General features: G+C 44.8%; 1 protein-coding gene across 1 annotated transcript in view; it reads left to right on the top strand.

The window, feature by feature from the left end:
• The first annotated feature begins 7,385 nt into the window (after positions 1-7,385).
• The window catches only part of SLC25A48 (solute carrier family 25 member 48), a 99,914-nt gene continuing 95,443 nt past the window's right edge, over positions 7,386-11,856 (top strand). Inside the window, exons 1-2 of the mRNA XM_075342272.1 lie at positions 7,386-7,485; positions 10,174-10,217. Coding sequence (XP_075198387.1) covers positions 7,434-7,485; positions 10,174-10,217 — 96 coding nt within the window. The 5' untranslated portion in view covers positions 7,386-7,433. The remainder of the gene's footprint in view (positions 7,486-10,173; positions 10,218-11,856) is intronic.

Raw genomic sequence — 11,856 nt, 5'->3', positions numbered from 1 at the left:
GTAAATATTGATTATTGTTTGTTTTTACATTTCCCTAGTGTATATTGGTGTGAAGAAGGCCTGTAATTGGGCCGAAACGTCCCCTTTCACTCAGTCTGTCTATTAATTAATTAAATATATGAAAAAATATTAATTAATAAATTTTTGGCACAAAAACATATCTGTTGATATTTTTTTCAATTCTATGATAGTGCAAGTTCCTGACTACACAGGGCTGGCCTAGTGTGTGTGTTTGACCTAACTTCACCATAGCTATAAATGACACACAAGGCAGCAAGCTGCTGTCATAGAGGCCAACCTCTTTAAGGGAATGTTCCCACGGTGCAGAACAGTCAACTGTGTGGTGCAGTTTTTTTCTGCACCAAAATCTGCAAAGAAAAAAATCTGAAAATGTGGGCACAGCACTTCAGGATTCTCATAAACTTTGCTGGATGTGTTAGCATAAAAATAGCATAAAATACTTTAGAACACCAGGAGAAACTTCAAGGTGTTGTCAAATTTGTTAAAAATGTACATTATACCGTATTAAAAAATACCAAAATTCCACTTCCCTACCGACATTTCATGGTCTGTGTTCAAAGTAGCAGCAGATCACTGGGATCTGTGATTGGCTGCGATGGTCAAGTGACTTGATCAGCAGGTCATCTGTGATGTCAGCAATACCGCGGTGCTAAAGACACCTGACCATGGCAGCCAATCACAGATCCTGGCATTCCTGCTGATGCTTTGAATGATGTTGAATTCCTTCCGGCATAAATGATGCGCCACAGGGTCTGTGGGTTACCCGTCACCGGGCCGCGGTGCTTCTCCTGGGTCACCGCAGTGCCCTTGCCCGGTTTTGTGACCCTGGCGGTGTCAATAAAGATGGGCATGGGGGTGATGGGATTAGTTGTTCGTGACGCCACCTGTGGTGTGCGGCCAGTATTAGCCGCCACTGCGGGGGTTCTCTCTCTTCTGGGGCTGATGGTAATGCAGCTCGGGTGTTTCAGCTCTCCACAGGTAGAGCTTGACCCCAGGGAGGATGATAGGAATGGTAGTTGCCTATGGCGAAGGGGCATGATGTTGGAAGTGCCGGCAGTAACAGGACGACACAGAAGGTGCAGTTCAAGTTCTTTACTCAGTGGAAGCACACTGCCGTTGGAGTACCAGGCTGTGCTGTGATAGACTCCAGCTGATCCCGGATACTTCGGAGGTCGAGGTGTTTCCTTCTGTGCTTCACCTCTCGACAGTTTCCCTCCACCCCAGCTCCTGGGCCGTGGAACGGGTCACGGGTGCCCTCTGCATTCCCTGCGAACCCTGGGATCCCCCTTCTTTCCTAAGAACCCGGGTCAAGCTTCCAGCTGCAGACCACGTGTCCGGAACTGTCCATGTCTCATGCTTATCTCCTTCTGAATGCGACCTGGTGCTTGCTCGCCCAGAGCTGACTACTGTGTGTGATGGCTCCTAACTCCCCTGTTGGTGCCCCGCCTTCCGGGTTCCTGAACTAGTGGGCAAGAGGTCCCATACCTCGTGATTGCCACCCCAGCACCTACCCTAGCCCGGACCCAGTGGAAGAGCTCCCGTGTTATGTGTTGGTTGAGTTTGTTGTTGGCTATTTACCGGTGATGACCTCCTTCGTATCCGAGATGGAGTACGCTGTGGCGCCTGAAGCCGCAGGGGCACCACAGGAGCATTGTTTTGTTTATTTTTAAAAAAAAAAACCTTTATCGATTCATTAGACTATGAGGAAGTGGAAAGGTTGTGGTGGTGAATTAATAATTATTCTCTTTGCTATGCTTAGCTTATTATGGCAAAGATGAAGATGTTTGAATTTTTTCTTCAGTATATACAGTATTTAGCCATATTAACTGTTTCTAGGCAGTCAAAATTGACGAAAAATTGTTTTTATGACAACTTGTGTCCATTTGCACTATCATAGGCCTTCATATAATGAGAGGGGTGTTCAGACGGGACCAATCCAGTACGGTAGTTTGTAACTCCAGTGACCTGATGGCGTCTGATTCCAATCTATGTTTGACTTGTCTGTATATTTACTGACCTCAATATCTAGTTTGTCAAAATACTTTTTCAACTCCCTCTTCTTCCCAATTCACATATTGAACTCATTTGTTTAACAATGTTCTGCCAGGATTATATTTCCTAGGAATGTAAGAAAATTACTGACAATTGAATTGTTTGCATATTTGTATTAACTCACATAACAATAATCTTGTGTTTTTTGAGTTTTGTAAAGTTAAATAATACAATGGTTGTGTAACCTTTAGGTAAAGCTTTAGTTAAAAGGAATCTGTCACCAGGTTTTTGCTCTCCCATCTGAGAGCAGAATGCTGTAAAGACAGAGATCCTGATTCCATCGATGTGTCACTTACTGAACTGTTTGCTGTCATTTTGGTAAGATCAATGCTTTCTCTGCTGCAGATCTAGCAGTTACGCAGAGCTCATGAATATGCTGGACTACCTGGCAGCACACCAAGTAGTCCTGTAATGTTAATCTACTGCTGATTAAACAGTGACTTTATCAAAACTACACTAAGCAGCCCAGTAAGTGACACATCACTGGAATCAGGATCTCTGCCCCTACGTTATGCTGCTCTCAGATTAGGTGGCAAAAACCTGGTGACAGATTCCCTTTAAGATCTTGGAGCAGTTATTATCAAATTATAAGATAGCATGCACTAATTGTATTGTCCACACAAGCTCTAGATAGGTGCACACTTCTATTGACCTTAGACCTGGCTGTAGATGTGAATCTTACCTATCTTAAGGCCTCTTTGCATGCAGCAACTTTGTAAACCATTGATATGAAATTTGTCTTTTAAAAAAAGTTGCCCCCAAATAAAATCTATCACCAAGTTTTTGTTGCCCCATCTGAGAGTAAAGCGGGCTTTACATGCTGCGATCTCGCAAGCGATCGTACCCCCCTCGTCGGTTGTGCGACACAGGCAAATCGCTGCCCGTGGCGTACAACCTCACTTACCCCCGTCACACGGACTTACCTGCCCTGCGACGTCGCTCTGGCCAGCGATCCGCCTCCTTTCTAAGGGGGCGGGTCGTGCGGTGTCAGAGCGACATCACACAGCAGCCGTCCAATAGAAGCGGAGGGGTGGGATTGAGGGGGACGTAAGATCCCGCCCACCTCCTTCTTTCCGCATAGCCGGTGGAGGCAGGTAAGGAGATGTTCCTCGCTCCTGAGGTGTCACACACAGTGATGCGTGCTGCCGCAGGAACGAGGAACAACATCGCTAATGAGAGGTAAACGATTTTTTGTTTTAGGATGACCTCTCCGCGGCAATCGTTTTTTGCCGCTTTTGCTATCGTTTTAGGTCGCACATAACTGTTACACGCTACGATATCGTTAATGACGCCGGATGTGCGTCACAAACAATGTGACCCCGACGATAATTCATTAACGATATCGTAGCGTGTAAAGCCCACTTAACATCATATAGAAGAAGAGACCTTGATTCCAGTGATGTCACTTACTGTAGTTTACATAAAATCACTGATTTATCTAGTGCAGATCTACCATTTCTCTGAATGCCAAGCTCTAGATAACCCCATCCACACAACAAAATTACATATTTCTATATATGCTGTGCATAGGCAGAAAGCTGTCAATCAGTGGAAGGGTGGGATTTTTCAGAGGTCTACCTGGCAGAAGGTATACTCTGTTGATAATCTGCTGCTAAAGCAGTGATATAACATACCTACAGCAAGCAGTCCAGTAAGTGACACATGGCTGGAATCAGGGTCTCTGTTTCTACACTACTCTAGGGTTAGGTTATTAGGTTGCAAAAACTAGTGACAGATTCCCTTTAACCAGCATATTGCAATCTTTGTTTTCCCCTCATACCGTAATACAAAACACACCCCCATTTTAGAGGAAGAAAATATGAATATAAAAAAATGTTCAATATTAAAATGGGGGTATGTCTTGCAGTCTTATTGTGACACCCTGGCAAAACAAGGTAGTCACACAATAGGCCCCCGCATAACACTTTCCCTCACCTAGGTCACATACAACCGACCTGAAACCCTAGTCACCCCCCTCAGGGTAAGACAGACACACCAGGGGGCGGGACAAGGAAGGAGGTTAGGAAACGCCCACCTAGGGGTCTAGACAGCCCGGGCGGGAAAACAAACAGATTAAGTTGTAGTTCAAGTTGAGAGGAGTGGAGGCTGGAGCTAGGTGTAGCTCCAGCGGAGGAGAAGTTCAAGTTGGACGGTGCCAGGGTCGAAGCCCTGGTACCTTGGCTAGGTGGCAGACGGTAGTCTCCGTCAGCAGGAGATGAGAAGATGGCTCGGCAGATCCGAGGAGGACCGGGGCAGGGTTGGAGCCCGCCGGTACCGACACCGGAGACCCGACCGGAAACCGTGCACAGAGGGGGTACTCGGACCCTGAAGCCAGGACCGGAACCAACAGCCTAGCTAATCAACCGATTGAGGGCAGGATTACAGGTCCTGTCCCAATCAAAGTCCCAAAAGCAGACAACCACCCAAAGAGAGGGATAGGGCAACCGCCCACCCATAGATCCCACGGATCAGCGTCAGCGGGCGCGGTTCCTCAGGCACACAGAAAGCCAGGAGCGGACTCCCGTGTTCCATACTGGGAAGTCTAAACACACAACCACAACTAGTGCAGAGGAAAAGACGGCGACTACCAGCCCGGGTGGGGGACCAGAGTACAACCGGCCGCGGCGGCCGGCCATCAGCACCTTGGTTTACCAAAAGACTCATGTGATTCATTTAATTGTGAGTAACCAAACATCCCCTGGTCCATCTGGGCATGCAAGCCCATGCCATCGCCATACCCTGCACAGAGACACTGGGCCCCGGAGTAACCATCCCTACCCACGGAGGGGTTAACATCCGGCTGCCACTACATCTCCCCCGGGTACCCCACAACAGCAGCAGTGGTGTCCCACTTCACCACACACCGTGGGTGGTGTCACGAACCGAATACAGCCAAGGCCATACAACTACATCCCCTTTTCATTCGGCGTGTCCGCGTGACCCTCGGGTCCGGAGGATCCCTCGAGCCACACAGCGGGTCCGGATCCGAGCAGCCCAGCTGCTGCAGGCATGGAAGTGGCACATAATGATCTGTCTTTTAATGTGAATGTAGCTTACCAGAGTGGCACAGAGGTGGTGGAGAGGGGAAATAGGAAGCTCGCGGCGGCGCAAGTGGGCCCAGAGCTAAGATCTCAATCTGCGCATGTGCTGCCCCTGGTGCCATTTTACTGAAGTCCATCACACCCGCCGCCTAGAGATCAATGGCACTGCGACCCTCCCTCTTACCCGTCCAGGGCTTGCAGCATCACCCCGCTCATGCCCCCACCGGCTCCCTGTGTTCCTTCGCCCCCATGGTCCTCCGGTAAGCTACATTCACAATACAAGATGCGGCCCTATTTTCCCCAAAATTTGGAGGAATAAAGTCCCTCTTATAATCCGAAAAATACAGTAATAAATTTTAGTGCACTAGGAATTCTAACACATGTTCTCTTTATGGTACTGTATATCCATCACTCATAACATGTTCAGGGTAGTAGAGGACTGCAGTTAGGGAACATCACTCTAGCTGAATGAATTATGCACTTTCTGTTACCCATAGAGTTCTGTGTACATTGCTCCAAATGTCATCAATGGGAAGTGCAAAAGGCGGTTCATCGCTTTGGGGAAACCTATGAATATTGTTGAACTGTAATAAAATCTGGCTTGAAATCGCTCATTAATGGGAACTTGTCATGTAAAAAAATGCTATTAAATTGCAGATATTAGGTTAATCTACAGGTCATTAGTATTCTAAAGCTCCCAGAGGAAATTAACTTTATTTCTCCCAGCATCCTCGGGTTTTCAGTCATAGGGGTAAGCTGACATGGTTTCATTCACCGCTCGGGGCATAGTGAGCGGAAGCTTTAACCGCACGCTCGGCACTGACTGACAGCCAACTCTGAAGGTGCAGCGGTCCACCCCTATGAGTGAAAGCCGACGCTGCCGGTAGGAAATAAGTTCATTTCCTCCCAGCAGCGAGGCTCTCGGAATTGGGCAGCATCAGAATGCTATTAACCTACAGATTTAACCTGATATCTGCAGGTTAATATTTTTTTTATATCTCGCCCACAACCATGAATTAGTCATGGAGACAAGACTGAAAAGCACCAGGTACGTGCTGTGCAGTCCTATTTTTGCATCTGTGAGGCCGCATGGCACACTTTAAATAAAAATATTGTAGTGTAGGACTGCCTCAAGAGATTTGCCGTGACGTGGCGAGGTAGCTCGAAAAATTGCAATTTTTTTGCCAAAAATCTCATTTTTCAATAGTACAGTTTGGAATGTTGGTACTGTGCACACTTTGCAAAACACAATATTTTGAGTAGAGGTTGTTTTTATGCTGTTTTTCATTGTTATATAGGTTTTTGGTTGTCCCCATATTGCAGTGCACTTCATTTCTTTATTTTTCCATCTGTCTTGATTTTTGGCGATTGGTGGCTGTTCACACTGGCCATCCAGCCTTGTCCACAGGCTATATATTCTAAGCAGCATGTGCTCGGGCCTGTCCCGCCCACAACCATGAATTAGTCATGGAGACGAGACTGAAAAGCACCAGGTACGTGCTGTGCAGTCCTATTTTTGCATATGTGAGGCCGCATGGCACACTTTAAATAAAAATATTTTAGTGTAGGACTGCCTCAAGAGATTTGCCGTGATGTGGCGAGGTACCTCGAAAAATTGCAATTTTTTGCCAAAAATCTCATTTTTCAATAGTACAGTTTGGAATGTTGGTACTGTGCACACTTTGCAAAACACAATATTTTGAGTTTGAGGTTGTTTTTATGCTGTTTTTCATTGTTATATAGGTTTTTAATATTTTTTTTACCTCACAAGTTTCCTTTAAATTAATACAATTTTTCCCAGTACAGAAATAATTTTATGGTAGCACTAAAACAGAAGTGGCTTTATAAAAACATTTACCGTAGTTAATGAATCATGTTACAACCCAGCAAACACCTTTTGTCCCATTCTCCTCATTTTACTTTAACGTGTAAATCATAAACTAAAATGAGGATAAAGCATCTGAATAGAGGTAGATTTAACTAATAGCACAAGACAGCCATAAAAGTAATATACAACTTTATGTCTTCCAAAATAAGAATTTCTACATTACACATGTACATATAATACAAATCTGAATGATCAATAATAGATATGGAGAGAAGAAATATATCTTAAAGTTTCTAAACTGTGTGTTGTTACACTGGGAAAATCTGACAATCATGAACTAGTATTGGCATTAGCATAAAACTGATGACACATAATACGGCTTCATCTGCCAGAAGAACACATTCGTTTTGTACATTAAAACCTTTGGACTGGAAGAAAGCAAATACACAGATACAAATGCTATGTACGAGAGGAGATACTTCTGCTAAAACATGAAAATGGGTAGAGTCCAACTTGAAGAGTTTGTAGCTGGATACCTTGGTGGTAAGTTAGTATTTGTTTTTGTGCTATTTACTTTGTATTACTTTGTGTGTGCATCACAAATGTCCCTGACTCCTTATCATACAATTCTATATCATTAGATATATTTTAGACATTTTTAAAATTGTAGAGGATATTAGAGACAGAAGAGGATCACTTGCTTAAATAACAGGGAGTATATCGTTTTTGTAATGTGTTCAACAAATCCAAGTGGTTGTTTCTTTCTTAGATAGCGGTCCATAGAATTAGATTATTGTTGATGGAAGTCTATAATTTATATTTATTATAATTATAGAATCTATAATTAATAATTTCCTGGATATAGATCATTTTTATAACAGAATATACATTAAACATTTTAGTGCATCAGTAATATTCAATGCCGATTGCACCTCATACACACAAGATGCACGGAACCATTGTACTATGGTCATTGACTTCCATGGAATCATAACTTTATTCAATTGTTCCATGTCTCTTCAGACTCTATTATGGAGCTATGCAATATTTCTAGGACAGAATACCTCTTGAAGTGGAACTCCACAGAGACACAATAATTCATAATAAAAATAAAATAAACAAGAGTGTCATTGGGTGTGTGCCATTACATAGGTTTAATGAACTTACCTCTACATGCTTAAAGGGAATCTATCACCCTTTTGGGTTTTTTTAAGTTATTAATATGGGCATACAGGTTGCATAAGGGTCAGCACCCATGGCGAGTAATACGGATCAGGTGGAATGCGATAAAAAAATCGCTTTCCACTCAAAGCAATATTACTTTATGGGGCAGCTCCCATTTGTGATTGTTTACTCAGCCCTAATCGGACCGAGAAAACAGTCGCAGTATGCTGCGGGTGGAATGCGATTTTGTTCCACTTGCACCCATTCAAGTCTATGGGGCGAGAGAAACATCGCAGTGTGATTCTCGCATTAGCCGGCAACGGAGGAGATAGGGTGATAAATCCCTCCCCTCCGCAGCTCTAACCCTCCCCTTTGCAGCCCCGACCCTCCCTTCCGCAGCTCCGGCCCTCCCCTCCGCAACTGTGGTCTGATCGCACGATTGGACCACAGTCGCATGACACTCGGCTCCCACTGTGTTGCAATTGTAAGCCGAGTGTCATGCGAGCACTCGCAGTAGTCCCTCACTCAGCCTAAGGCTGGACTCACATGAGCGTATAACTCGCATGAGTATCGGAACGCATCATCTGGCTTCTCTGCTGACAGGAGCGGGTCAGCTGCGTGTATTTCTGTAATACTACTGTATGAACTGAGGATTTCGATTGCGTTAGGGCAATGATAACCAGAGACGGGTTCTTGGTGTAAAGACGTTTATAATATGCAACAAACAATATGTACACAAAACAGAACATAAACACAGTAGAACATAAACACAGTAAATACCGGCCAGGTTCGGAACAAAGGGGAATTCCCGGGGCCACGCACCGGACTCCCCCAGGGAGACCACCAGGAGCGAACCCCTATACAGGGACTGTCTGGCGATCACCCCAGAAGGCCTAAATGCGCAGCAGCCGGGACACGAAAGGGCAACAGGTATAGTCCAAAAATGTCCGTACGTGATGTGAGTCCTAGGGTGGATATGAAACGGAAGGGACCGGGCAGAAGTGCCGACCAGAGACGGCAGACGGAGTCCGAGCACAGCTTGATGAGACCAGGTGAAGTCCAGAACCGGTGTCGGGTGTTTTCCACAGGATCCAAATATCAATCAGGAACCAAGAGCAGCAGGGCAGGAGTACACAGGAAGCAGTATACTCAGGCAACTAGACTAAGCTTAGGGGCGGGCTTTTAAACAGATGAACAGGAAGTAGGGCAACAGAACAGAAAACTCCATGTTAACAAAGGGCAAGATCCTTCAAAAGAAAACTGGAAATCCTGGAACTCTGACAATTTCTATGAAGCTGACATGCTCCTGTCTGGAGAGTGTGCGGCCGCACCGAGTGATACGTTCCGATACTCATGCGAGTTATACGCTCATGTGAGGGCACCCTAAAGGTGAAAATAGCCATACCTGTATGCCTCCTGGATGGTGGGTCGTTTGTCAAAAATCCTCTTTTATATTTTCAATCTTCCAGACTATGGGGCGTGTGATATCTGGAAGATAAGTCTGCCTCCAGTCTTCATTATACAGGATTCTTCCTCCCCTTGTCTTCAGAATACCTGTGACATCAGGTGCACGGCCAGAAATCCTGTGTCTGCGCATTCTACCTGCCATCTCTCCCCTGCACTGTGAAGTCGCAGTGACTCCCCGGCGCCTGTGCACAGCAAAAATTGTAGCCTATCCCCACAGAAGGGTGAAACAGTGCAGGGAGGGATGGCAGGCAGAATGCGCAGGCGCAAGATTTCTGTCCGTCACAGGAACACCAGGGAAGAGAAGGGGAGGAGGAATGCTTATATAATGAAGACCGGAGGCAGGCTTATCTTCCGGGCAGCGCATGCCCCATAGCCTGGAAGATAGAAGATATAAGAAAGGATTGTTACCAAACAGCCCATCATCCAGGAGGTATACAGGTATGGCTAATTTCATCTTTTTTATACAACCTGTATGCCCATATTAATAACTACAAAAACGTAAAAGAGTGACAGATTCCCTTTAATATAATAACAGTTGCTCACTCATGTATAGCCCCTTACTTTAGGAACCAACTAATACAAAATATGTCTATCTTATAGGGGCTGCTAGTGTTGTTGTGGGGCACCCTTTGGACACTGTGAAGGTATTTAATTATGCTTTACATGTATTTTCTTGCACCTTTTTAATGTAAAATATTATCCTATATCTTTAAAATGATTTCTTAAACAGGAAAATATTTTGGAAACTTGCCAAATAAGATTCCTCAACTTCTAGAAATAAACAAGTAGAGGTGTTACCTGAACCATCCAATCAGGGTACTGCTTTTAGTATGGGAGTCACCCCTGTTATGTATGCCCACCAGTTTTCATAACTAGTATATTAAAGTGGATCATTCACCGGAACAAGACTAAACATGTATATACAATGATTGCAGCTTTTCTGTTAATATCTCCTTGCTGTCTTATCCTTGAATAACCTCACACTGGTTATGTTGTCTTGTTCTATCCACTCACTAATTTTTACAGATTACTCAAAAATAAAACTTTGGCTCATTTGCAAAGGGGCAGAGAAGTTACAAGGGGTAAATAGAGATGATCGAATCTTTTGAACTTTGAGTTCACCAGCTCTGACAATTTTTTTTCTAAAAGTTTGATTTGGGGTGAATCACTCTGCTGTCAATCTAAAGTGCTGGTATATATGTTGAGAAAGGATGTGTAAAGGGTTCTTTACACACTACGACATCGCTAACGATATATCGTCAGGGTCACGTCGTTAGTGACGCACATCCGGCGCCGTTAGCGATATCTCAGCGTGTGACACCAAGGAGCATCGATCAACAATCACAAAATCGTTCAAAATCGATGATCGTTGACACGTCGCTCCTTTCTTTAATGTCGTTGCTGCTGCAGGTACGATATTGTTCGTCATTCCTGCGCCACCACACATCGCTGTGTGTGACATCGCAAAAGCGACGAACATATCCTTACCTGCCTCCACCGGCAATGCGGAAGGAAGGAGGTGGGCGGGATGTTACGTCCCGCTCCTCTCCGCCCCTCCGCTTCTATTGGACGACTTCCACGTGACGTCGCTGTGACGCCGCACGAACCGCCCCCTTAGAAAGGAGGCGGATTGCCGGCCAGAGCGACGTCGCAGGGCAGGTACATCCGTGTGACGGGGACTAACGATGTTGTGCGACACGGGCAGCGATTTGCCCGTGTCGCACAACCAACGGGGGCGGGTACGCTCGCTAGCGATCTCGCTAGCAAGATCGCAGCGTGTAAAGTACCCTTTACTCTCTGAGGCCTCCTGGGACAGTATCCATTTCTACAAACAGATTTATAAATGTCAAAATGACCTCAACTTATATGGCTATAGGTAAGAGGTTGGCATCTGGTGGTAAATAACAGCCCATTTCATAATACATAGTAGAGACAAAATTTGCATGCTTTTTAAAATTAACAAAAACTGCCCAAAATTATCCCAATTACTATTGTGATCAAGCACGCCATTCTATCTTTTGTTCTTGTTTGTAATTCCAGGAGAACCACTGAAATTTCCTGGACGGTTGACCAAATCAGATTTCACCTACATGGGTCTGTGGTGTGTGCCAAACTTAATTGAAAATTAATTTGATAAATTATGCAACTCGATCCTGGGCTTGATGATGGCCATTCATTCTTGTGGCAACATTGTCTCTGTGTGACTTATCAAATTTGGATGTTATTTTGCTTCAGTAATTTAGTATCCAAACCATGGGAGACATATACAGTGGAGAAAAAAAA

This window comes from Anomaloglossus baeobatrachus, chromosome 4, assembly GCF_048569485.1.
Source record: "Anomaloglossus baeobatrachus isolate aAnoBae1 chromosome 4, aAnoBae1.hap1, whole genome shotgun sequence".
Lineage (NCBI taxonomy): Eukaryota > Metazoa > Chordata > Amphibia > Anura > Aromobatidae > Anomaloglossus > Anomaloglossus baeobatrachus.
Note: the sequence above shows the minus strand (reverse complement) of the source record. Positions and strands in the feature narration are given on the sequence as shown.